The 27491-nt window shown below is 42.8% G+C and overlaps 1 protein-coding gene across 3 annotated transcripts in view; it reads right to left on the bottom strand.

Moving 5' to 3' along the window:
• Window positions 1–3119: 3119 nt before the first annotated feature.
• The window catches only part of STOX1 (storkhead box 1), a 58680-nt gene continuing 34308 nt past the window's right edge, over window positions 3120–27491 (bottom strand). The window contains exons 1-4 of one of the 3 annotated variants that reach the window (XM_059397583.1): window positions 24829–24898; window positions 15683–15835; window positions 11135–13484; window positions 3120–6032 (exon numbers count right to left, since the gene is read on the bottom strand). In XM_059397583.1, the coding sequence (XP_059253566.1) occupies window positions 5885–6032; window positions 11135–13484; window positions 15683–15815 (2631 nt within the window). In that variant the 5' untranslated portion in view covers window positions 15816–15835; window positions 24829–24898 and the 3' untranslated portion in view covers window positions 3120–5884. Of the gene's footprint in view, window positions 6033–11134; window positions 13485–15682; window positions 15836–24828; window positions 24899–27491 lie in introns of those variants that run through there. The other 2 variants (XM_059397582.1, XM_059397584.1) reach the window with 2 other exon arrangements.

Raw genomic sequence — 27491 nt, 5'->3', positions numbered from 1 at the left:
ATTTCTAAGACACCAGTCTTGTAACCTGAGCATCAAACTTGTGTCTTAGCAAAATTACGAACTGCTATTGTCACGGAGTTTGGGGATTTGTCCTAAATAGCTGAAACCACAAATGATCGCTACAAGACTTCTGCACTATTATGGATTGGCCCGAAGTCAAAAGGGCTATAGATTTTCTAAAAGTTACCTTCTGGATTCAATACTGTGAACAAAGGGGGTGTTAGCTAATGATAGTGGGAAAAATTAACTCTAGAGTATGAGAATCCCTATGCATCTCTCAATCTGTGCTTTTCTAAATCCCTTTCTTCCATTCCCTTACACCCACCCCAGTTCTACCATTGTAAAGTCTTTGTAGCCCTTCAAGAGAGTATGATGTACATAGGAAAAAGGAGTGGATGTGGCAAAGAATGTCACACTTGTGAAACTGGGATAATAGGAACAGATTTTAGTATGTTGTGGTTGAAAATCAAATACAGATGAAGTAAAGTTTTTAGCCCCTTTAAAACATTGGTATTCATTTGGAGGTCAAACAGCAGGTGTGTAAATAGAAGGAACTAGACTGTTTAATTCTCCCTATGCAAATACTAACGAGTATATTAAATGTTTTTCAGAATGATCTGTGATTTAGTACACTCTACAATCCCTGCCTTTCTAAGCCTCAAACTCATTGAATCAAACGTCTGTCTGCTGTCTTAAATCAAGCCATAAGTTACTTCAAGCTATGGCTTAGTGGAAAAAAATTTGAGTACTACCAAATTTGGGTAACTCCCTGTTCTCCATGGGTATCAACTAGAAAACTTGGGAATGGTAATGAAGGAATGTAGAACTTTTCTTCCTATTTGTTCCCTCTATAACACTCAAAGAGATTTGTATCTGATAATATCTATGGAAAGAACATGAAGGAGTAGTATAATTTCAATGTACCAAAAATACAAAATATAATCTTATTAGAATCTTAATTCCCCCAAAATATCTTACCAGAGGCACTGATACAATTTATTTCTTAAAATTTAAGAATTGGGGTGCCTTATCTATTGCTCTGTTCCAAGATTCTATAAAGATTTCTCTTGCCTTTGGCTTTATCTCCTTAAACTCTATGACCTTAAAATATAAAAATAAGAGGACTACACACTTGCCTCTCTCTGGTCATTCTCAAACCTACAGGGCTAGATATTTTGTTCTATAGAAAAGCAGACTTTTGGGCGCCTGGGTGGCTCAGTGGGTTAAGCCGCTGCCTTCGGCTCAGGTCATGATCTCAGCGTCCTGGGATCGAGTCCCGCATCGGGCTCTCTGCTCAGCAGGGAGCCTGCTTCCTTCTCTCTCTCTCTCTCTCTCTCTGCCTGCCTCTCAGTGTACTTGTAATTTCTCTCTGTCAAATAAATAAATAAAATCTTTAAAAAAAAAAAAAAAAAAGAAAAGCAGACTTTTTTTAAAAAGTCATTTTGCATCTGCATGTCAATCTTATGTGACAGAAAGAATCAAACTATTGTTTTAAAATGTCATGGCATGGAAATAGTTTAAGGAGCAATTATAAATTGCTTAAAAGGTACTGGAGGATAGAATGAGTGTTTAGAGTACTAAGAAGTTGGGGCCCCTCGTGGCTCAGTCCTTAAGTGTCTGCCTTCTGCTCAGGTCATAATCCCAAATCCTGGGATTGAGCCCCGCAGCCTGCTTCTCCCTCTCCCACTCTCTCGTTCCCTCTCTCGTTCTGTCTGTCAAATAAATAAAATCTTAAAAAAGAAATAAGAGTACTAAGAAGTAAGGAGAAAATGAAAGAGGCAACAGGAGGGATATTTTGTTAGCCACGTGATCATGGCCAACTCAACTCTAAAACCTGGTCTTTTTTGTCAATAATGTGGGGACAAACATGCCTTCCTTGCTCTGATAGTACAGGGAAATTGGGAGGAGCAGCTAATATTATAGTACTGCAAAGATGATATACAGAACAGTTTACATTTCTATCTTTAGCTCAAGGATTTGACAAGTTTTGAAAGCCTTGGAGAAGACACAGCTTTGAACACATTTAGCAAATGTATATTTATGTATATGTGTAGCTCCTAATTCAAACTTATAAAAACTTTTTTTTAAGATTTTATTTTTAAATAATCTCTCTACCCAACGTGGAATTTGAACTCACACCACCAAGATTAAGAGTCCCACACTCTACCAATTCAGTGGGCCAGGAGCCCCTGGAAAAAAAGCTTTTCAACTTTACCCTCTGCAGAGAGGTCTTACTCTTTTTTTAGCCAATTACTTTGTACATGTTTTCAAGTGCTAGAAAAGTAGTCACATCAGCTACCCAAAAGAGGGCACTATGACCCAAGAAATGGACGCTATTACTCGTAAAGAGGGAATGACTATGTTTTTAAGGTTTCAAAAGCGAGAAGGATTTGTAGAGGCCAACAAAGTAGTCATGAGTTTGTTTCCCTCTTTCTTGTTTCATGACTCAGTGTCTCTCTCCCCCACTCCATTTTGGCAGTAGTCTTTCTTCCGTATACCCCAAAAGCCTCAGGTAGCTGTAGGATGGGTTCTCAAAATGTAGTGGTCCCCAACTTTCAACATTACTACTGTTCTCGCCATTGTTTTTTTCCCTCACAGATCTGACATTTTGAAACCTTTGTCTGCTAAATTGCATTTAGTAATTGACTTGTGATCATTCTCCTTATCTATAAATAAGATACAAATGTAGCTTAGCAATGTCACCAGCCTGTGATGGTGTTGTATTACTGAGCTGGTATAATTTCAGCTACTGCCAAAGAAACGATGTTGTAATTAGCAAGGAGTTAAGAAAAGGAAATATACAATTTCTATTGGAATTTTTGAAATATTGAAAATACCCAGCTACTCTCTGAGTATTCCTAGGGGTCTGGGATTCCAGATGAAAGAGGATAATCTCAGAATGTATGAAATGTCTAAAATAAGCCCATGCTTTACACATTTTTTTCCTATTATAGCATCAGATGTTAACTGAAAACTTGTTGGCCAAGGGACAATACCTCCCCAGACAAATCTGGATTTGAATCGATGAAACTTCTTATAATCTTAACCTAAAGGACTTGAATCTCTAAGTGGAGGAATTACAGACAATCAAAAACAGGAAAACAAAAACAAAAACAGGATCTGTATAGTAGGCCATGTATTCACCTACCAGACAAGTTTTGTGAATAAATACATTAAAAATATACACATATATAACAATATCAGGTGCCTCTTGCATTGGGCACCTTGAGTAGATTAGCCTCAGATCTTACAACAGTTCTGTAAGGTAGATACATCATCACTTATCTCCCTTTTACAGATGAGAAAGCTGAAAGAAGTTTGGAAATTTCCTCCATCACACAGCTCCCAATGATTTTAATTGGAATTCAAACTTGTTTGATTCCTAAATTCAGATCATCATTCTGCCTGAAGAAAACAGTTTTTTGCTTAGAGAATAGAAAAATGGGGATAAGAAATCAAGAACTAATGTTATCACATACAAATTAATATTGGGGGTAAAAATACAAGTCACTTATTTTAGGAGTAATCTCCCAAGTAATTCACACATATACCCATCTTTAATATCTGTAATCATATGTTGTGTTTTGTAGAAGGCAAGTTTTATTGGTTTCATAATAGGCTTCATACATTTACGGAGTGTCATAGTGCATCTAGTGGCAAAATTAGGTGGATTTCATTGGTCCCTACATGTGACTAGAGCCACAAAAGTCGAGGTCCAAAATCAAAGAACGGACAGAGTTGTTAATCTTTTTTGCAAGAACTGACAAGGATAGGTACAGGAATGGAAAACTGGAAGAACTTAGGATTCTTGCATGAATTTAGTACTTTGCAGGATCCTCACTTAATCTTTTTTTTCCTTGAAATATATTTGATATATAACCCTCACTGAATTTTATAAGTATAAAACCTTACAATTGGAAGGAATCTTCAAAATCATCTAGTTCAGCTATCCTGTTAAGGTACTGGAAATACCTCTGCAGCATACCAATCAAAGAATCACCAGGCCTCGGCCCGAATGCCCTCAATAACGGGAAGTACATTCATTTATAAAAGTGTCTATTTCAGGACACCTGGGTGGCTCAGTTGGTTGGGCGACTGCCTTCAGCTCAGGTCATGATCCTGGAGTCCCAGGATCAAGTACCGCATCGGGACCCCAGCTACATGGGGAGTCTGCTAGTCCCTCTGACTTTCTCCCTTCTCTTGCTCTTGTGTGCTTGCTCTCTCTTTCTCTCTCAAATTTTTTTTTTAAAGTGTTTCATTTATGGATAGTTTTGGCTAATGGAAAGTTCTTTAAATGAGCTGAAATCTTTTAACTTTCATTCAGTGATGATGATTCTGAGCTATAAGACCCCCTGAACCGGGGCACCTGGGTGGCTCAGTGGGTTAAAGCCTCTGCCTTCGGCTCAGGTCATGGTCCCAGGGTCCTGGGATCGAGACCCACGTCCGGTCTGGCCCTCTGCTCGGTGGGGAGCCTGCTTCCTCCTCTCTCTCTCTGCCTGCCTCTCTGCCTGCTTGTGATCTCTGAGACCCCCTAAACCAAAATCTCCCCTATGAGCCTTTGCTATACAGATTACCCTTCTTGGTACTTTGTCCAGGGTTTCAAATGTCCTTATGACTACAGCTGATCTTCTTGGATGCCATGGTAGGTTGTGCAGAGCCACTAAAAGTCAACAGTCAGGAGCGAGTGGGCCAAACCACTGCAAAACCCAGCAGTGTATCTGATCTCCCCTCCTCTGCAACACCCTCCCCCGCACCCCCTTCCCCACCAACCCCCAACCCCTGGAGGCAGCTCTTCATGGTGCTGAGCTTCAACTTGCCTTCACTGTTACCAGGATGGTGAGAATTAAAAGAGGCACACTCCAATTATTCAATCATGCTTGAGATCTAAGGCCCTGACAATCCTTAGAAACCTCTTAGAAGAAACCCCCTCATCCATAAGTCAGCATTAGCATCTATCCAATATGCTGAAACCAGTCTTGACTGCTCTCTGTTCCTCAGACCCAAGAGAACTGACCATTCCACTACTTGGTCTAAAAAGGCCAGCCAGAAAAAATTCTAGCAAATCTAAGTCTTAGTGGAAATAGATCAAGTGTAAATAAACTATCATCCTCTTCCATCTTTTCTATAAATCTTTGATTTAGAACCTCCTCTCACAAACCATTCTGCAACCATTCTCCTTACTTTCTATCTCCACCAATCTGAGAACACCCTGACTTCTCATCGCCATGCTATAGAGAGTGCCTCAAATGTGAGGAGGAACCAGAAAAATAGACCCAGATGCTGCCAGTAAATAGAATTTGGGGCCAGCTGCTCATGTTCAAGGTGGTTGCAGAGAAGATCCTTGGTGGCAATGATTGGATAGAAAATATTCTTGTTGCAGAGTACCCAAAACATCTATATAAATACTTTCTGATAATAAAAGACATTAGTTATAAACAAAGAATCTATATAACACTAACACACTATTTTCTGGATTTCTGTGCTGAAATCTTGTGAGAACCTTAACCTAAGAACTCACTATTAGTATGGGTAGAAAAATTCACTACAAAGTATAGTAAATTATCACCCTATGTATTTGAGAAACTAATGAATGTCTGAAAATTTGAGTTAATTACATTTAATTGGAAAAGGACCAAGGACTTTATGGTTTTTTAATTGAGGAAAATTCTATATATTCCCAATAAATTCAAAATAAAATAAGCTTTAAAAAAAAGCTTTAAAACGTAAAAAAAGGGGGGGGAGCCAGCAACTATAACAAAATGTGTAATGAGATTAACAGCACCTATGCTTCGCTTTACAGAATTCTTCTATACTCAGCAAATTAAAATATTCTATATTAATCTGTACATTTTTATTAAAAAAGCATCCAAAAGAAAAATAAGAATTAAACATTTATGACTGGAGTTAGTTGTAGTAAGGAACTGGATGTGCGTGTTTGACCGTTCTTTGTGCCTTCAAAGTTCTGCAGAAAATTCTGTCTTCTTTTGAGTTCATCCAAAACGACTGAATTATTAGATGCCAGACTCTGTGTCCTAAGGTATTAAACATAACACAATTATCTTCCAAAAGGGCCTGGATTTCTCACCAAAGCATTACACCTTCATTTGTTACTTTGAAGCAGTATAACATTTACTAACACTAAGCTACATTTAGGTAAGTTAACCTTTAAAAATCTAAAGTGCTCCTTACATTTTAAAGACTTCACAATAGCACCTCAATTATTTAACACCTGCTTATCAAGAAGTTTCATGTTTTCAGAACATCTTTCCTTAGATCCAGTATCAATTATATTCTAGTCAGAAACAATAAGTTCCCAGGGCGCCTAGCTGGCTCAGTCGGAAGAGCCTGCAACTCTTGATCTCAGGGTTGTGAGTTCAACCCCCAGTTGGGTATAGAGATTACTTAAATAAACAAATAAATAAATAGACTTTTTTTAAAAAGACAAAAAAGAAACAATATGTTCCCTGAAAACCTCTCCTATACAACTGAAGTGTAATTTGTTTCTTTCTTGAGAAGTCCTATGAAAGAGAGAGAAGCCAACCATAAAGTTTTTCACATTGACAATGTTCCTTTCCAAGGAGCTGTGGGCTAAGTTAGTCCCTTATCCAACACACCTGCCTTGCTTCAGCCAAGGTACATTACTGTTTGGGCATTTTGCTTTTGACATTCCCCTTTTTCCACCTTGTCTCCTCTCTATCACGTGCTTGTTACATTGATATGCCTCAAAAATATGGCCTCCTGGGGCGCCTGGGTGGCTCAGTCGGTTAAGCATCTGCCTTTGGCTCAGGTCATGATTTCAGAGTCCTGGGATCAAGCCCCGCATCAGCCTCTCTGCTCAGCGGGGAGTTTGCTTCTCCTCTCCCTCAGTGCTCTCTCTCTCTCAAATAAATCTTAAAAAAAAAAATGTGTCCTCCAGTAAGTGTTCCCCTAAACAGCTCATCACTCTTAATTCCACATCTCTTTGGCAGCTGTGAAGACCTTCTGCTTTGTCCTTTTTTTTTTTTTTTTTTTTAAGATTTTATTTAAGAGAGAAAGAATGCACATGAGAGAGAGCACAAGCAGGAGGAGGGAAAAGCAGTTTCCCTGCCAATTAAGGAGCCCAATGTAGGGGGTTGATCTGGCACTCTGGGATCACGACCTAAGCTGAAGGCAATCGGTTAACCGACTGAACGACCCAGGCGCCTCTGTCCTTAAACTCTACTCCCAATTGAGGATGCAGCTCACGTCCCTGAGATCCAGTCATGTGCTCTACCGACTGAGCCTGCCAGACACATCTCTGTTTGTTTTGAGTTCAATTTGTGGTTTGTTGGTCTACTCAACTAAGGTATAAGCTTCCTATAAGTAGCAACAGCATTTTTTCATCTCTTTCTCCCTAATTCTTGCAACAGGGCACATAGATGATGTGCAAATGCTATCTTCCCTCCCTTCTCTCCTACATGTCTTTAATGATTATGTTTACAAGTCTTTCAAGAGAACCATATTAAAAGCAATTTTCAAGAAATCAAATTTCGGGGCACCTGGGTGGCTCAGTGGGTTAAAGCCTCTGCCCTCAGCTCAGGTCATGATCCCAGGGTCCTGGAATCGAGCCCCACATTGGGCTCTCTGCTCAGCAGGGAGCCTGCTTCCTCCTCTCTCTCTCTCTCTCTGCCTGCCTCTCTGCCTACTTGTGATCTCCGTCTGTCAAATAAATAAACTGAAACTCTTTTAAAAAAATCAAATTTCTTGGGGTGCCTGGTGGCTCAGTCGATTGGACATCTGTCGTCAGCTCAGGTCATGATCCTGGAGTTCTGGGATCAAGCCCCACATCAGGCTCTCACTCAGTGGGGAGTCTGCTTTTCCCTCTGCCCCTTACTCCACTTGTGCTCTCTGTCTCTCTCTCAAATAAATAAAAAATAAATAAAATGTTAAAAAAAAAAAAAAGAAAAGAAAAGAAATTAGGGGCACCTGGGTGGCTCAGTCTTTGGGTGTCTGCCTTCCGGTCAGGTTATGATCGCAGGGTCTTGGGATCGAGCCCCGAATTGGGCTCCCTGCTCAGCAGGAAGCCTGCTTCTCCCTCTCCCACTCCCTCTGCTTGTGTTCCCCTCTCTCTGTCAAATAAAATCTTTTCTAAAAAAAAAAAAGTTTTTCTTAAGATTTCACAAATCTAAATTCTCAGGTGCATGTCAATGAGTAATTTCCCTTACCTGTTTTGGGTTTGACTTTGGTTTTTATTTCTGCTGTTGACAGAGAGAAAGGGAACCCACAGCTTGTTCATTTACACAACCATTGTTTACTTTGGAGACAATATGTCTTAATTTGGTACTTTAAAGCTTTGATATGAATTAAACAATTGTCTCAAGCAGGAAAGATCTGTTCCCTAATAAAGAATTGAAGATATGTTTTTAAAATGCAGACCTCCAGGAGAAACCTGGGTGGCTCAGCTGGGTAAGTGGCTGCCTTTGGCTCAGGTCATGATCCTAAAGTCCTAGGATCTGCTGCTCCACATTGGGCTCCTTGCTCAGGGAACCTGCTTCTCCCTCTGCCTGCCATTCCCCTGCTTATACTCACTCTCTCTCTGCCTGAAAAAAAAAATGCAGACCTCCAGGGACACCTGGGTGGCTCAGTCAGTTAAGCATCTGCCTTTGACTCAGGTAATGATCCCAGGGTCCTGGGACAAAGTCCCATGTCAGGCTCCCTCTTCAGTGGGAACTCTGCTTCTTCCTCTCCCTCTACCACTACCCCCTGCTCATGGTCTCTCTCTTGCAGTCTCTCTTCAAATAAATAAAATAAAATATTTTATTTTATTTTAAAGGTTTTATTTATTTATTTGACAGAGAGAAAGAGATCACAAGTAGGCAGAGAGGCAGGTAGGGGGTGGAGGAAGCAGTCTCCCTGCTGAGCAGAGAGCCCGATATGGGACTCGACCCCAGGACCTTGAGACCATGACCTGAGATGAAGGCAGAGGCTTAAACCACTGAGCTACCCAGGCACCCCAAATAAAATATCTTAAAATAAATAAATAAATAAATAGATAGATAAGCAAACCAAACTGTAAACAATGTGTAGGTCACCTCAACAGAATGGCAATGGCAAAGGTTGAGGGATGAAGACTTCCAATTTTACTTTTAATTTCACAGATTAATTAATTTATTTATTTTAGAGAGACAGAGAGAGAGAGTGGGAGTGTGCCAGCTGAGGGAGGGGTAGAGGGAGGAGAAGCAGACTCTCCACTGAGCAGGGAGCCTGCCACAGGCCTTGATCCCAGGACCCTGGGACCATGACTTAAGCTGAAGGCAGACACTTAACTGAGACACCCAGGCTCCCTTACCTTTTACATTTCTGCATTACTTAATTTTTCAAAACAAAGTACATGATAATTTTATATAATAAAAAACTAGTAGGGGCACCTGGGTAGCTAAGTTGGTTAAGCTTCTGCCTTCGGCTTGGGTCATGATCCCAGGGTCTTGGGAGGGAGCTACATGGGGCTCCCTGCTCAGTGGGGAGTCTGCTTCTCCCTCTCCTTCTCCCCTGCTTGTGTTCTCTCTCACTCTCTGTCTCAAATAAATAAATAAAATCTTTTATTTTTTAAAGAGTAAAGTTATACACCCTAATTTTAAGACGAACTTTTTGAAACCTAAGAATATGAGGGGAATGTTCACAATGTACTATTATTTGAAAAAAGCACCATGCAAAAGAGGAAATACAGTACAGGTAAAATATTTAGACAAAATATATAGATCAATATATTCAGACTAAAGTGAGATAAATATATCAAATATAAAAGAATTTTTAAAAAATATGTAAATGGGGGCACCTGGGTGGCTCAGTGGGTTAAGCCTCTGCCTTCGGCTCGGGTCATGGTCTCGGGGTCCTGGGATCGAGCCCCGCATCGGGGTCTCTGCTCAGCGGAGAGCCTGCTTCCCCTTCTCTCTCTGCCTGCCTCCCTGCCTATTTGTGATCTCTCTCTCTGTGTCTCTCTCTGTCAAATAAATAAACAAATAAAATCTTTTGAAAAATAAAAATAAATAAAAATTTAAAAATTAAAATTAAAATTAAAAATATGTAAATGGTAGGATGGGAGCACCTGAGTGGTTCAGTCAATTATGTGTCTGCCTTTAGCTCAGGTCATAATCCCTGGGTCCTGGGATTGAGTCCCACATCGGGCTCCCTGCTAAGCGGGGAGTCTGCTTCTCCCCCTCCTTCCTGCTTGTGCTCTCTCAAATAAATAAATAAAATATTTTTTAAATATTATAAAATAAATGGTAAGGTGATTATATAGGTGTTCAGTTCTGGGGCGTGTGGGTAGCTCAGTCGGTTAAGCATCTGACTCTTGAGTTCAGATGAGGTCATGATCTCAGGGTCCTGGGCTTGAGCCCCACGTTGGGCTCCAAGCTCAGTGGGAAATCTGTTTAAGGATTTCTCTTCCTCTGCCCCTCACCCGTGCTTGCACATGCATGCTCTCTCGCTCTCTCTCTCAAATAAATAGATAAATCTTTTAAAACAATTTTCAGTACTTCTCAAATATTCCATTATGACCATATTACTTTCATAATCTGAACAATGTTATTTAAACAGATTCAGATGGAAAAAGTTGTTGGAAAGTAGTGGCAGCTCTTTCTCAATGGGTGTAGAACCCAAAATACAAGTGAAAACTTCCAACCCTCAGTTGAGCAAGTGTTTCATTTGTAACACCTCCTTCCTATTTTTAGAAATAATTCAAGATTTGGTAGTAGGAGAGTAAATTTTGGTTCACATTAAAAATGAACTCTCTCCTATTATAGAAGAGATTTCATTGTAATTTGATGTCATTCATTCAGTGGAGACTGGCAGAATTACATGGCTATAAAAAGTTTATTCAGGGGACGCCTGGGTGGCTCAGTGGGTTAAGCCTCTGCCTTCGGCTCGGGTCATGATCTCAGGGTCTTGGGATCGAGTCCCACATCGGGCTTTCTGCTCAGCAGGGAGCCTGCTTCCCTTCCTCTCTCTCTGCCTGCCTCTCTGCCTACTTGTGATCTCTCTCTGTCAAATAAATAAATAAAATCTTTAAAAAAAAAAAAGTTTATTCAGGAGTCTCCCACTAGGTAATTCAATACACCATTGATTTTAATCATTCCTGAGGAATAGTGGCTAATCAAACACATTTACATACACTTACCGTGGGGAATCTATTCCACTATCTCCAGCCATGCTATGATTTTCTGTTCCTTCCAAATGACTGTGTTCATGTTGGATATCCTGAACCAACACTGGCATATGGGAAGTGTTGAAAAGTTCTACCTTTTGTGTGAACTGCTTTCTCATTCCCTGATTCAGAGCACTCTGACTCCAGCTCGCTGGTTTCTTTCCTGTGTCACTAACAGGGTCTTGCAGGGTTTCAGTCTCAGAATCGGCTTTCCTCGTGCTATAGTAACCAAATATCCTTCCATCAGCAAAGGCCGACACTTGTACACAGGTAGCAACGCTGTTTTCCTCTTCGTGGCTAAAACTGGGCTGAGTCCCCGAACTGAGACCACTGCTTTCAGCAGGGAGATTAAGTGTTTGGCTTTCACCTGGGTTAGTGAAAAACCTGGTGGGTTTGTAACATTCATTTCCTTTAAGCACCTGAGGCTCAGACCTGTGCATTTTGCTGCTGTACTCAGTCAGAGATCTCTCAGTCGCTTTTTGTCTTCCCAAATGATTCCACTTGCTTCTCCCTGCAAAGGAACACTGAATGTGGCCAGGCAGCATTTGACCTAAGTCGTCGTTCTCAGAAAAGTCCTCCTCATCTAGATATAATGAACTACAGGCACCATCATCATCTTCTAGTTCATTCTGATCCAAGGCCTGGTTTTCATCAGAAAGCCCTTCATCTTCTAGACCCACAGTCTCTGCTTCCTGGACAAATGTCTTTCTCATTGCTATTTCTTCTAAGTCTCTGTCTTGACTCTCAGGTTGTCTCAAAGAGTTTGTATGAACTGGATAATCCAAAAGACCAAGATTTTGGAACTGGTGTATTGTTTTATCAACCAATCTACAAGCAGGGGAGGCATGGCCTAAAGAGGAACCTTGTGATGGCAGGACATGCTGTATTTCTTCGGCCTCACCTAATGCGTTGAAGTGAGAATAACTTTTCCTCCAGACTTCAGGGATTACCTCATTTTTTCCACCGTCTACATCATATCTCAACTTGCTTTCCCGGAAGGAACAACATTCACCGCCATTTTGCAAAACACTACACTGAGTGTAATTTAAGAGGGGACCTCTGAAGTCATCGCAGAGAGGTTTGACGGTCGGGTTACTCATACAGATGGACTCTGCCATCAGTTTATCTTCACATTGTTCAGCAAGACGCTGCTTGGCTTTACTCTTCAAGATTCTTGAGGAATCCAAAGACCTTGACCTTTGGAAAGGTTTTCCCTTTGGTCCAGCCTGATGGGGTCTCAGATCACTGGTCTGGGTGTTGTGCACTTTGGTCATGGGACTCCCTCGGTGAGAGAAGCCCTGGAAAGGATTACTGATTCTCTTCTTGTAAATCAAATGGGAACCCAGCACTGATAAATTCTCAGCAGGTGGTGTTTGAACTCCTGCTTCATTTGGGCTGTTAATTTTGGGGCTGGGCTGTGCAGCAGGGATCTTGGGATGTTTCTCCTGTTTGATGCTTCCTGGCTGAGGCTCGCTTCCCTGGCTCCCCACTCTGTGCCTCTTCCTCTGAGAATGGCCCCGCCTTCGAGGCCTCCCACACCGGCCCCGCCTTTTCCTAACTCCCTCTTTTGAAGGATATTTATGCCTCGTGGTCAACCTATCAGTGGAAGTGCCCTGGCTATTATATTGTTTCTGTTCTTCGTATTTTTCCATTAAGACTGTATGTTTGATTAAGTTGTCAACGGTCAGAATGGGATTAATTCTTCTGATAATCTCATGTTCAACGTCTCGAGGGATATTGTCCAAGTCATCTTCATCTCGAACAGGCCATTCTTCTGGTGGGAACTGGGCAGAGAAACTGCTGTGTTCTGTTCTGGACTTCTCCTTCCTGGATATACTACGCCAGAAGAGGCTGAAGCCAAACTTCTTGCCTTTTTCTCTGTCTTTTGTGTCTGGTAACGGTTTGGCGCTTTCACTGATGATATGATCCCCAGACACTGAAACTGCTCGATTCCGTACCAAAGGTCTGGATTCCTGAAGACCTTTCTGGCCTTTTCTAGCCATTTCCGCAGCCTCCGGTGTTGCCTCTACATCCTGAGCGCAGGGATCAGGGAAACACCTGCAAGACTGACAATGGGAAATGGGGGCAGCGTTTTCTTTGGCTGATTCTGCACAGCTGGCCACGCCCACCAGATAGGTAATGCAAGCCGGCCGCTGACTTTCATCCGATAGGTCTCTGTGATTTTTGTGGGGGGTTGTATTTGTGATGAAGTAAGTCTGAGGAGTGACTATGAAGTATCCCTCTCCAGTGTGATAAATTTTCCTTTCTTTAATCAGGGTTCCCAGGGTGGTATAGAGAATATCCTGAGATGGAATTGCAATGCCTAAAACAAACAAGCATTTCGTTATACTGATAGGTTTGGCATTAAAAAATATTTTAATGAGTGAAATCAGTAATGCAGAAATGACCACACATGTGCTTGATGAACCCACAGCTAACTATAACACAATTAATAAATGTAACTGCATTGCCGAAGAAGCATTCATAATAGTAACAATTTAACTGAGTAACAGGAATATAATTTGGTCTACACAAAGACAGGGCTAACTTAATGGTTAAGTAGAGAAAAAAAAATCTGAGTTCCCTCGAATACACACAGCAAGTTACACAACCCCATCATGAATTTAAATTTTGACTTCAAGACAGCATTCTTGGAAGCAAACACAGGAGTTTTTGAAAATCACAGCTTCATTGCTTAAATCTTAAGAATCTAAAGAGAGAATGAAAACCAGTCTATGCCAGGATGGGGGCGAACTACCTAATACCTGTATTATGATAGTTTTTAAAAGTAGGAAGGTAGCAATTTTATTTTTTTTTAATTTTTATTTTTTAAAGATTTTATTTATTTGTCAGAGAGAGCGAGCGAGAGCGAGCACAGGCAGACAGAGACAGAGTGGAAGGCAGAGTCAGACGGAGAAGCAGGCTCCCTGCGGAGCAAGGAGCCCGATATGGGACTCGATCCCAGGACGCCGGGATCATGACCTGAGCCGAAGGCAGCTGCCCAACCAACTGAGCCACCCAGGCGTCCCTGAAGGTAGCAATTTTAAAAGAAATTTCCTTTTCTAAATAGCAGGGTTCAAAGATGCCTCCTTAGCGCAGTAGGCAGTGCATCAGTCCCAAATAGCAGGTTTCAAAATTGTATTTATATTGTGAAACATGTTTGTATAACACCGGAAGAAAATACCTCAATATATCAACATTTCCTTTGGATTGTGATACTATAAGTGGTTACTATTCTACATTTTCTTGATTTTTCTACAATAAGCATATCAATTTTATAATGGGAAAATTAAAAATACTCTTCTACATCCATGCATTTTGGATATCACACAGCTGTGAGAAGATAGAAATAAATCAGTATGTAATACAGAAAGATCTCCGAAATTTTTTAAAAGATTTATTTATTGAGGGACACCTGGGTGGCTCAGTGGGTTGAGCCTCTGCCTTCAGCCCAGGTCCTGATCTCAGGGTCCTGGGATGGAGCCCTGCATTGGGCTCTCTGCTCGGTGGGGAGCCTGCTTCCCCCTGTCTCTCTGCCTGCCTCTCTGCCTTGTGATCTCTCTGTCAAATAAATAAATAAAATCTTAAAAAAATAATAAAGATTTATTTATTGGGTCTGGGAATAGGGAGGGAAAAAATGAAAAAAGATAGAACTGGGGAAGGAGACAAACCATAAGAGACTCTTAATCTCAGGAAACAAACTGAGGGTTGCTGGGGGATGGGTGGGAAGGATAGGATGGCTGGTTTATGGACACTGGGGAAGGTATGTGTTATGCTGAGTGCTGTGAATTGTGTAAGCCTGATGATTCACAGTCCTGTACCCCTGGGGCAAATAACATGTTATATGTTAATTTAAAAAAAGATTTATTTATTTGAGAGAGAGTGCGCGTGCACGAGGTGGGTGGGAGGAGCAGAGGGAGAGAGAGAATCTCAAGGAGACCTCCCACTGAGCTTGGAGCCTGATGCAGGGCTCAACTCAGGGCTCCATCTCGCAACCCTGAGATCATAACCTGAGCCAAAATCAAGAGTTGGGCGCTTAAGTAACTAGGCACCCAGGCGCCCCCACCAAAATATTTTTTTAACTTAGGCAAGGTACAGACAGAATGTAAAGAAGGATCTAATGTATGTTATTTTTTTTTTTTAAATACATATGCTCAAATACCTTTTAGGAAAGTATACGCAGGAAAAGATAAACAGTAGAAGCTGTCACCTCTGGGAAGTGGCAGTGGAAGAAAGGGATGGTGGGGAAGAAGAGGAATTTTTTTTCTTTTTTTGTTTTGTATTCCTTTCTATGGTATGATTTGCTTATGGCCATAGGCATTGTTTTTGCAAAAGTTCATCTAGAAAGTAAAAGAAATGCCCTTATCAAATTCATTGATGCAGGCCTTCTCCCAGCAGGGCTCTAATACAAGGTTCTACACTAGAGAAAAAAAAAAAAAAGTGGCTATCTCCCAGTTTATTTAAGAGGATTTATAAACAGAAAGCAGGCCAGGAACTAATAGAGAAAACTGGTCACGCTACCTGGGTAGTGTTGCTTCAAATGCTCCAACAGGGATTCCTGGGTCACCATGGTCTGGGCAGCATTCAGATCAGACACAGCACAGCAAAGAACTTCAGCCAAAGGTACAAACTGAGATTGAGCTATTGGATTCATTTGTACGGGGAAGACATCACCTAAATTGGAGGTTAAAAAAAATAAGGAAAGGTGATAACATTTATAGTAAAAACTATTTGGGATTAGTGAACCAACAATAAAAACTGAATGGCTGGGCGCCTGGGTGGCTCAGTGGTTTAAGCCGCTGCCTTCGGCTCAGGTCACGATCTCAGGGTCCTGGGATCAAGTCCCATATCGGGCTCTCTGCTCAGCAGGGAGCCTGCTTCCCTCTCTCTCTCTGCCTGCCTCTCTCTCCATCTACTTGTCATCTCTCTCTGTCAAATAAATAAATAAAATCTTTAAAAAAAAAAAAAAAAACTGAATGGCACGTGGCATTACTATTTTTCTCATCGGTTCTTCCTCCCAATCTGATAACAGGAACAATGGTAGAAAGCATAGAAGAAAAAGGCTTACATTCGGGCCCCCTAGTTTTTTGTTGTTTTTTTTTAAAAGATTTTTAAATTTATTTATTTGACAGGCAGAGATCACAAGTAGGCAGAGATGCAGGCAGAGAGAGGGGAGGAAGCAGGTTCCCCGCTGAGCAGAGAGCCTGATGTGGGGCTCCATCCCAGGACCCTGAGACCATGACTGGAGCCGAAGGCAGAGGATTTAAACACTGAGCTACCCAGCGCCCCAATAAAAACTGAATGGCACGTGGCATTACTATTTTTCTCATCGGTTCTTCCTCCCAATCTGATAACAGGAACAATGGTAGAAAGCACAAAAGAAAAAGGCTTACATTCGGGCCCCCTAGTTTTTAAGAAGTTTGTAGAATTTGTCAGTACTTTACATGCAAGAGGCAGTAAATTTCCGGATGAAAGTCACAAAGTGCTATCAGAGTTTAGGTCAGACAATGCTTACATGGTAATTCATACATTTCGAAGCACTTTTTAAAAATCATATTAGATTTCTGAGGCAGGCCGGGATGGAATTCCCATTTCTTTACTTAAAATAAAGAAAGCCATAGGGGTGCCTGGGTGACTCAGTCGGTTAAGTGGGTGCCTTTGGCTCAGGTCATGGTCCCGGGGTCCTAGGATGGAGCCCTTTATCAGGCTCCTTGCTCAGCAAAAAGCCTGCATCTCCCTCTCTCCCTCTCCTACTCCCCCTGCTTGTTTTCCCCCTCTTGCTGTCTCTCTCTGTCAAATAAATAAAATCTTAAGACACACACACACATATGTATACATATATACATATATATACATACATACACACACACACAATCCATAGAAAGCTCAAGTAATTGTCCCAAGGTCAGAAAGCAAGTGAAGTGACAAAAACAGGTCTTCTGACTCCTAATCCAGCATTTTCATCATTCCATATTTTAAAAAAGATTTTATTTATTTATTTGACAGAGATCACAAGCAGGCAGAGAGGCAGGCAGAGAGAGAGAGAGAGGGAGAAGCAGGCTCCCTGATGAGCAGAGAGCCCAATGAGGGGCTCAATCCCAGGACCCTGAGATCATGACCTGAGCTGAAGGCAGAGGCTTAACCCACTGAGTCACCCAGGTGCCCCATTCCACATTTTCCTGGTTGGAATGATTAGGAAGATTTGAAGAAGGAAAGGTCAAAAAAATTTTCCAAAAGCACGAAGACAGAGCAAAACCATGGAAAGAGGAAAGCACAAGGTATATAAAAGCACGAATAGAGTTATCCTGGTTGGATAGAGTTTAAGAGTTATTATCACACCAAAGTTGAAGACGGATCAGAAATGTAAGCTAGGGGGCGCCTGGGTGGCTCAGTGGGTTAAAGCCTCTGCCTTCAGCTCAGGTCATGGTCTCAGGGTCCTGGGATAGAGCCCTACATGGGGCTCTCTGCTCAGCGGGGAGCCTGTTTCCCCCTCTCTCTCTGCCTGCCTCTCTGCCTACTTGTGATCTCTGTCTGTCAAATAAATAAATAAAATCTTAAAAAAAAAAAAAAAGAAAAGAAATGTAAGCCAGACTGTATTGTCTTTCCTCCTTGCCAATGTCTTTTTTTTTTTTTTTTAAGATTTTTATTTAGTTATTTGACAGAGTGACAGCTAGAGAGGGAACACAAGCTGGGGGAGTGAGAGAGGGAGAAGCAGGCTTCCCACTGAGCAGGGAGCCTGACATGAGACTAGATCCCAGGACTCTGGGATCTGTACTTGAGCGGAAGGCAGATGCTTAAGGACTGAGCCCCCCAGGTGCCTCCTCCTTGCCAACATCTTAAATAAATGTTCTTTTTTTTTTTTTTTAAAGATTTTATTTATTTGTCAGAGAGAGAGAGGGAGAGAGAGCGAGCACAGGCAGACAGAATAGCAGGCAGAGGCAGAGGGAGAAGCAGGCTCCCTGCTGAGCAAGGAGCCCAATGCGGGACTCGATCCCAGGACACCGGGATCATGACCTGAGCCGAAGGCAGCTGCTTAACCAACTGAGCCACCCAGGCGTCCCTTAAATAAATGTTCTTAACCTGCTGTTACTCATGTTAGAGTTTAAGATTCTGCTGAGCATCCAAGGGAATCACTCAATTACTTGGAAGTGAAAGACTAGGACTCAGGAAAGAGATTTGAGAATCAACTAAAACAGAGAAGATCTGAAGCTGAGGAGGGCATAAGTTCTTCAGTAGGAGATATAGGAAGACAGCCAAGAAACACTAAACTGCGAGGCTACCTACAGTTAAGAAACAGTAGAAATAGGGACCCACAAAAGCAAGAAGGCCCAATAATGGGTGTAGGAGGTAGAGAACCAAAAGTGTGAGAAAAAGAGGCTCTGAAATGATAGTAAAACAACAGTGTCAAAATGCTTAAAAGGGATCAGAAAGGTGGAGGGAGGAGGAAAAGGGCCATTTTATTATTTTTTTTCCTAAGATTTTATTTGTCAGAGAGAGAGAGAGAGCACAAGCAGGGAGAGTGACAGACAGAGGGAGAAGCAGGCTCCCTACTGAGCAAGGAGCCTGATAGGGACTCGACCCCAGGACCCTGGGATCATGACCTGAGCCAAAGGCAGAGGCTTTAACCCACTGAGCCACCCAGGTGCCCCAGTCATTGTCTTTCTTGACTGAAAGGTGACCACTGGTGTCTTTCAAGAGAACTGTTTTCATAGAAAAGAACACAGAAACTAAATGTCAGGCTGAAGGGAAGGGAGTTAAGTGAGGGAAAAGGTAATGTTAATGGATCCTCCTTCCAGAGCAAGGCTTCTTAACTTTGGCACTTTTGACATTGGGGGCCAGATATAAAGTGACCAGTCATCTCAGTATGCTCAGGACTGAGGGGTTCCCTGGGACATAGGATTTTCCGTGTGATAACCAAGAAAATCAAAGGAAAACCAAGACGGTCTGCCGAGCCAGATAATTCTTTGTTGTGCAGAGTCGTCGAGTGCATTGCAGCGTGTTTAGTAGTGTTCTTGGTCTCTGCCACTTCTAGATGCCGGTAGCATCTCCCCCAGTTGCAGCAACCAAACAAGTTTCCAGACATCGCCAAACGTCCCCAGAAGGGATGGGGGAATGGAGGCAAAACTGCTCCAATTATAAACCACTGTTCTATACCATTTGTTGGAAAAATCGGATTCTGAAAGAGGAGAAACAGAACACAAACCAGAAGGGAGCAGGAACAAGTGAATGTGAACGTGTGTGTACATTGTGATTTTCTTAAAAGAAGAGCTCTGCACATTTGCATCCAAAAGAAAAGGCTTCGAGGAAATAATGTACCTGTTTCCGGGAGAGAGAGAAGACCAGTAAGACAACAAGATCCCGTAGGACAAGGAATAGGAAAATGTGCAAAAGGCACAGGTAGAAGAACTGCCTTAGAAATAAGGAAGATGGGGCGCCTGGGTGGCTCAGTGAGTTAAGCCTCTGCCTTCGGCTCAGGTCATAGTCACAGGGTCCTGGGACCGAGCCCTACATCGGGCTCTCTGCTCAGCAAGGAGACTTTTTCCCCCCTCTCCCCCTGCCTGCCTCTTTGCCTACTTGTGATCTCTCTCTCTCTGTCAAATAAATAAATAAAATCTAAAAAAAAAAAAAAAAAGGAGGAAGGAAGGAAGATATGAATTCACCTGGACCTGAGAAAAGAGTAGAGGAGGGTAGAAGACCAGGAATCCACCGAAGCATAGAAAGAAATACACATGAGCACAGCAAGGTCCTCGATCTCTGCAAAGTTAAGGCAGGGAGAGAGAGGATAGGAATGGGAGGAGAAAAAAAAAACAGAAGTGAGGAGCTGAAGAGTGGAAAGGGGGGTTGAAGAGCCATTCCTGGAGTGTACTAAATTTCAAAAAAATATATGAATACATGGATTATGAAGGAGCCCTGAGTCTCAAGATGATTGAAGTGTGGAGTGTGGTTGGTGGCAGGTGACAATCTGGAATGAAAAGGGTGAGAGCCAGGGAGGCCAGGTGCTTCTGAAACTTTAATGTGATAAGGGAGTCACTGGGGTGGGGTGGGGGAGGGAGTGCTAATGTGCGGATTCTGATTCAGAAGGTCCGAAGGAGGGTCCATGATTCTGTGTTTCTAACAACTTCCCAGGTGAGGTCTGCTTGGGAATGGTAAGAGGGTGAGGGTGTTGATAATCACAGTGTTAAAGTAGCTAACCATTCAACAAACAAACATGGCCCTGGGACTGCATGGGGAGTCAAGAGTAGCCAAAGGGAAGTCAAAGAATTGAGAAAACTTGGTTATACTGTGCAGGTGACTTGCCCAGTGACAGCAAAGCCAATACATTTTACTAGTTGAGGGGGAAGGAAGGTGGTGAGGACTGGCAAGGTGTCAAGTGTTGTAGCCAGAGCTGGTGAATGGCCCATAGTATTTATTGTATCAGATGAAGATAGAGGACTTCCATAAGGAAACTGAGAAGCAGTTTGCTATACATAACACTGGTCTGTTTCCCTGTGTGCTTAAGCTTCTGTATCTGGCAGGCGGGGGCATCTCTGAGCTGGAAGGTTACAACACAGGCCAGAGCTGCTGTCTGCCACAGAGGTTAGGATCTCCTCTTGTGTGCTTGTGGCTATTCCACTGGATGGACACCAGGATACCTGCAGCATTCTGAGAAGCTAGGCTGAATGGCTAATCAGTATTTCAAAGGGCAGTGATGAGAGTGGGATTATGAAACTTAGTGTCCAAGTGAGACATTAGCTGAGCTAAACCTCAAAATCCTTCTAGAAAGTCTACCTCTAAGCTAAGGGTAATAAGCCTCTGCCTCTCTTACGCCCCTCTTTGCCTTTCTTTTTTCCATCCACATCTGGGATTTACTTTCTTCTCTTTCATCTCCCTCCTCAACCAGAAAAAGTACAATTTCAAATAGTTCCGTGCTTCTTTAACATAACTCTATGTGCTTAATTTGAAATAAGTGACTTTAAACTTTTATAACCTTCTTCCTCGTCTCCCAAAACAATCTAAGAAGTGACTTTTTTCTTCTGTGTGACCTTGAATTACCTCCTCTCCGTCCCCCACCTTCAAGTGGACGAAAAGTCCTTAATTCAAAGAGGGTGGAGAAAGTTCTCTCCTAGAGGGATAAGGGTTAGAGTCCCGGCGAAGCATAGGGCAAAACCTAAAAAGGTTTTCGGTGGTTCAACTACACAACCTCAATAGACCCCTACCCTAAACGCAGTCACTTTGAACTTTGCGATGGGGTAGGGAGGAAGAATTTAAAGGCAGGGAGAAGTGGCTAGAGTTCAGCGTCTGACATCCCTGCCTGCCGCGCCCCCTGCCGGTAGCCGCCCATTTTGGGGCAAATGAAACAGGAAGGCTTCACCGAGGATGGGTCCAGTACTCAGGTCTCCACTGTGCCTTTGGGCTAGACCTGAAGCAGCCCAGTTTTTAGCTCAACTCTTAAGCTTATTTCCTCCTTTCATAGGAAAAATAGTCAAAACAGATTTTTCATAGGTCTGGTGCGAGGGATGCGTGGGATATCCCTGTACATTTCTTTGCAATCTCCCATACATCTAAAGTCAATTCGAAATAAAAGCTGAAAATAGATTGTTCAGAAAGCACTACTTTTAACAAGCAGAAATATGAGCAGCAGAAGTTTTTTCTTACATTTTAAAAATCCCAAACAAGTTCTTTTAAAGAATCCTGACACTGCTTGCCAAATCCAAAAACACTCCCAGAAATGTTATTCATAATTCCTACCACGGTGTGGGAATGAGTATTTTAAGAGCAAACAAACCTACAATCAAGTAGGAAGCCAAATTGCCTTTTTCTGCTCCTTAAAATTAATACAATAACATGTCCACTGCATTTTAGAGAACGTGTTAAATTGCATTTAACCTCCGGTTTGGCATTCCCTCTAAACAAAGCCTAGAGCAAGTTTCTCAGTACATTTCCTTCCCAGCCGTTGCTAAGAGACCTCTTCAGGTGCGTAAATCATCAAGGGTTCTTTTGTGCAAGAGAGCTGAGCGAACCCTGATGGGGAACTTCCGTGATAGACTCAGGAATCATGTTCACACTCTAGCCATCTTTTTTTTTTTCTTTTTGTCTTGGTTACTTTTGCCCTTGGATTTTTGGAATGCAATAACCCTTAATAGAGTTTTCCACCAAAAATTAACTTTCTGTGTAGAAGATCCCATTTATAGATGTAACCAGATTTCTCAGTAAGTGAAAGCCAGTCCTTTGGCTTTATCCTCCATTACTGTGGAGTAATTGAAGAGGACCCTTAAGCCCGGGCCTGCTGTTGACTTTTGACCTTTGACCTGTAGAGGGGCTGGGAGGCCAGGAGAGGCTGCATGCCAGAGCAAACAGTTCACAACAATGTTCTCTCTGTTTACACAGTCTTGGACTCTTGGGTGCTGCAGAAATGGGAAAAGCATTTGGGCAGAAAGACTGGTTTGACGGAAATACCAACAAAGTCCGACTGTATATATTGGTGCCTACTACATTTCATGCCACCTTTTCTGCAAAGATTTTTGTTGCTTACCTTGCTGTACTCTCAAAGGATCTGGTGGGTATTTACTTTTTTTTTTTTTTTTTTTTTTGAGTTTCCAAATTCTGATGAGGTTTTTTTTTTTTAAGATTTTATTTATTTATTTGGCAGAGAGAGAGAGATCACAAGTAGTCAGAGAGGCAGGCAAAGAGAGAGGGGGAGGCAGGTCCCCTGCTGAGCAGAGAGCCCGATGCGGGGCTCGATCCCAGGACCCTAAGATCATGACCTGAGCCGAAAGCAGAGGCTTAGCCCACTGCACCACCTAGGCACCCCTCTATGATGAGTTTTAAAACCATTTTTCTTTAAAAGCCCACTTTTGGGGAGAAGAATAAAAAACAGCGCAAGGCAAATTCAGTGTATGTAGTATATAGATCCCCAATCAGCAAGTAGAAGCGTGGAGTTCTGAATTGTCAAAGATTGTTGACCCCCAGTCAAGTCTAGAGCAGACCTCTTCTAGCTCGAGATCCTACAACTGTGACAAGAACCAGACTCCTGTGTGAAGCTATAAATTCATATAAAGCCTGGGCGATCAATTCCTGTCCCTGGTGCCTTGTAACAGTGGCCAAGAGAGCCCCTGGCTGATAGGAGCACAACTCTAAAAGTGTGGCTTGCTCCTGAGCTGGTGACAGGAGCCCACCAACAGCCCAGAGTCAATAAAGTCCTCCTCTGAGGAAAAGGTGGTGGTTTCTTTGACAAGGACACAAAGACCTCCTCCATACGCCCCCGCTGGAGGCCTCTAGAAGAATACCCTATCTTGACTGTTTCCTATCAGCAAAGAAAAGTGGCTAAAAGAGCCATTTCCTGGCCAAATCCTGAGATGTAAATACTCCTACCCCGGGGTCAAATATCAAGAGATATGTTCATGACAAATACGGACACAGCCGGACTGCCTTGCACCAGACACCCCAGAAGGCAGATGGAGTAGACCAAGCACACTGTCCCCCAGATCTGTGGCACTAGAGAAATCTTCTACCGGGGCCACTGGACTCCTAAATCCGCCAGTTACAGATCACCAGTTGGAAGCTTTGGTAACCTTACAGGAGCCTAAACTTTGCCCTCTGATAAATGGGCGCACTGGTGTCAGCACAGTAGCTAGCCCAGTGAGGTTATTTTCCCGGGGTAGTGGGATGGGGAGCACAAGCCAACAGAAGCGGGACAGCGGTCGGTCCCAGCATCGCGAGGGAAGGTCTAACGCAAGGGGAACAATACCCGGGGTCAAACGACACACTCGCTCCCCATTTTGAGAGGTTATCAGACAGCTGAGGGTGAGGTTTGCTAACTTAACCATTTGGGAGAAAAGAGCCAGAGGCAGAGAAAGCACACGATCCCAGACCCCTGGGGAGAAAGGCAGAACCCAAATCAAGAGGCATTCTGCTCGGCCCAATCCTGTGTTTGCTTTGTCCACTGAGAAAACTTTCGAAGAAAAAATGATCTTTATCTAAACGGAGTTTCTTTTGATAATTCAATGCTCTAGTTAAATTTCAAGGACTCAATTAAAGTTGTATATAAAAACTGTACCGTGGGGTGCCTGGGTGGCTCAGTGGACTGGGCCTCTGCCTTAAGCTCGGGTCATGATCCCAGGGTCCTGGGATGACTGGAGTCAGGCTCTCTGCTCAGCAGGGAGCCTGCTTCCCTTCCTCTCTCTCTCTGCCTGCCTCTCTGTCTACTTGTGATTTCTGTCTGTTAAATAAATAAATAAAATCTTTTTAAAAAACCACAAAAAACCTCGACCTTTAGAGGAAAAAAATTAAATACCATGCAATATTAACACTTATCTTACGTTTTTAAGACACACAAATTCCAAGAGGGTCTCTGTGAGGAATCTAAATTCTGACATTTTGATTTGGGGTACTTGAATGTGATTTCAAAGTTCCTAAGAGAATGTGCTACCAAATATGCAAAACAGAAGACTTTTTTTTGCAAATTTGGAAAACACATCAGAACTTTTTTGTGTCCATAAAAATTAAATTCCAGGCAAAAAGAATCCCAACATTACTTATTTCATATTCAAGACAGAAAATTCTCTCTACTCTAAAAATGTTGAGTCCCCATACAAGTTTATGGACTCCGTGCTAGACAGTCTGCCAGAAATTCATGCATTATTGACCTTCAAACAGTTGAACTGAGCAGCTCAAAGTCAGCTAATTACCTGCACACACGAAACCCGAGACCGTCTTTTTTCGGCGCCCGTACTGAATCACACTGTGAGAAAGGTATCTTCTACGTGCATTAGAGATGACAATAGAGCATGAATAAAACAGCCTGCAGATCCACTCAAGTTTAAATTAAAAAAAAAAAAAAAAAAAAGGATGTTTTGTTCTAAGTAATCCAAGAAGCTTCTCTGATTTTTAAACTGTACTTTTATCCAAGACAGAATTTCCAGATTCCTTTAACATTAAAACTAATCCTGCACTTTTAAAAATGCAAGTATTTTGTCGCAATGTGTATCTCATCAGAGATAAGATGCTGTGCAGAAATCTCCATGGCTTGAAATAGTTAGATCTATTGTGTTATAACCTTAAATAGGTTCAGAAAATCAAACAAAATTGGAACAAAAAAGAGAGATTTCAGGCCAGCAAAACCAAGCCCCTCTCCGTGTCTCCCTTTTATTTTAGTAAAATAAAAGCATGCAAACACTTTCCCTGGCACTTAGAAACAAAAGAGTTCCAAAGCCGCAGAGACTGGCTCTAGATCTGAGGGTAGTTGGGTTATCACCCAGGGAAGCTGGGATTCTTTCTCAAACGTAGTGATGTTTATTTTGAACTCCTAGACACACACCTCCCCTTCTGGGACATGTCCTCTGTTGAAAAGGCTTCGCTCGGGAGCCTGAGCTGTTCCAACACCACAGTAATAACCACACTTCGCCCTGTCAGGGGTAGTAACTTAGTCGCCCCTTTCTTTTCGAGGGATATAGTCACGAATAACCACTATCAGCCGAATTGCAGAGGCTTTGGGTCTTTATGACAGGGGCCGCCATGATTCAGTTGTCAGACAGAACGTAGGACGTAGAAAAGACACAGAAGTGGCCCTACTTCGGGGAGCCCTTTGGCCTCTAGCAGCCTTCCCCCTGACCACCACTCTCATTCTGGGTAGAGCTATGGGGACACCTGGCCAGGAGGAAAGGGTGCACATGACTCAAAACGGCTGGCTTTGTTTTGTTTTTTAATTTATTTTTTTTTAAGATTTTTGTTTATCAGATAGAGATCACACGTAGGCAAAGAGGCAGGCAGAGAGAGAAGAGGAAGCAGGCTCCCTGCTGACCAGAGAACCTGATGCGAGGCTCGATCCCAGGACCCTGGGATCATGACCTGAGCCGAAGGCAGAGGCTTCAACCCACTGAGCCACCCAGGCGCCCCTGTTTTTTTCTATTTGAGGGAGAGAGCACATGCAGGGGGTGGGGGAAGCAGCAGAGGGAGACGGAGAAGCAGACTTCCACTGAGCAGGGAGTCTGATGTGAGGCTTTATCCCAGGACCCCAGGATCACGACGTGAGCCTAAGACAGACGCTTAACCCACTGAGCCACGCAGGTGCTCCCACCCTCTAGGCCTCCCTGCCTGTTTTTTTTAAAACACTAAAACTCAGTCCCTCGACCCCAAAGCCCTCCAGGCCCTGTGTGCCCTTGCCCTAACCTCTCTTCCTTTCAGACCCCCACTCTGGATATGTTAATGACTTTACCCCAACGGAGTCCGTTTTCTAAGGCTGTCAAAATTAATTACCATAAATTTAATGGCTTAAAACAACACAAATTTATTATCTCACAGTCTATAGATCGCTTGTTCCTCTGCTCCAGGCCCATGGCCCAGGCTCTCGTTGGAGGCTCTGGAGGAGAGTCAGCTTCCACACTTATTTATGTTTTGGGCAGAATTCAGTTCCTTGTGGTTGTAGGACTTAGGACTCAAGTCCCTGTTCCCTTGATGGCTGTCAGAAGGGAGCCTCTCCTCAGCAATTTAAAGCCACCTGTATTTGTCACGTCGCCCCCTTCATCTTCAAAGACAGCGTGGGATCTTTTTTATGCTGTGATTCTCTCCGACTTGCCCTTCTGTTGCTTCCCTTCGGTTCTAGCCAGATAAAGTTCTCTGCTTTTAAGGGCTCCGGTGATTAGATCAGCCCTCCCAGGTAATCCAGGATAACCTTCCTCAAGTCCAAAACAGAACTACATCTGCACAGTCCCATTTGCTTGCCACGTAAGGTAACATATTCACAGGTTCCAGGGGTTTGGACGTGGCCATCTTTGGGTGCCATTCAGCCTACCAACCAGGTGTAAGGGCTGGGGGACAAGGAAGAACTGAGGAGGGAGGCACAGGTCTAAACTGCAGCGGCCCTGCATGTCCCTAAAAATGGCCGTGCAGAATCCCTTTTCTTGGCCCTTGAGGCCAACCTGGGACTGACTGAAGATGAACCTTCTTTCCTAGATTCCGGAGGCCACACACGACAATGCCAGGGACTGGCAGCTCAGAGTCATGGAAATGAATAGAAATACCACCATACAAAATCGGGGGGCCAAACAACAAACCAACGTTGTTGTCTGAGTAATAGATAAATTTTAAAAAAGGTCCCTGTAACAAAGAAGCTGTCCTTTGCATACATAGTCCTCACGTAACGAATGAGCATTATACCGGAAGTCAAGGGACATGATTGTGGTTCCAATCCAGGTTCTGCTCTGTGGCTCCGATTAAACCAGCTCTCTTCTCTGAGTCTCCGTTTTCCTGGTCTATACATGTGGGGCTGAGCTAGATCAGTGTTTCCCAAAACGTGTTCTGTGGGGCACTCATTCCATGAAAGACTCTACAAGGAAAGGTCCCGAGACTGAGC

The sequence above is a fragment of the Mustela nigripes genome, chromosome 4, assembly GCF_022355385.1.
Source record: "Mustela nigripes isolate SB6536 chromosome 4, MUSNIG.SB6536, whole genome shotgun sequence".
Classification (NCBI taxonomy): Eukaryota; Metazoa; Chordata; class Mammalia; order Carnivora; family Mustelidae; genus Mustela; species Mustela nigripes.
The sequence above is the reverse complement of the archived record's forward strand: the minus strand, read 5'-3'. Positions and strand labels throughout refer to the sequence as shown.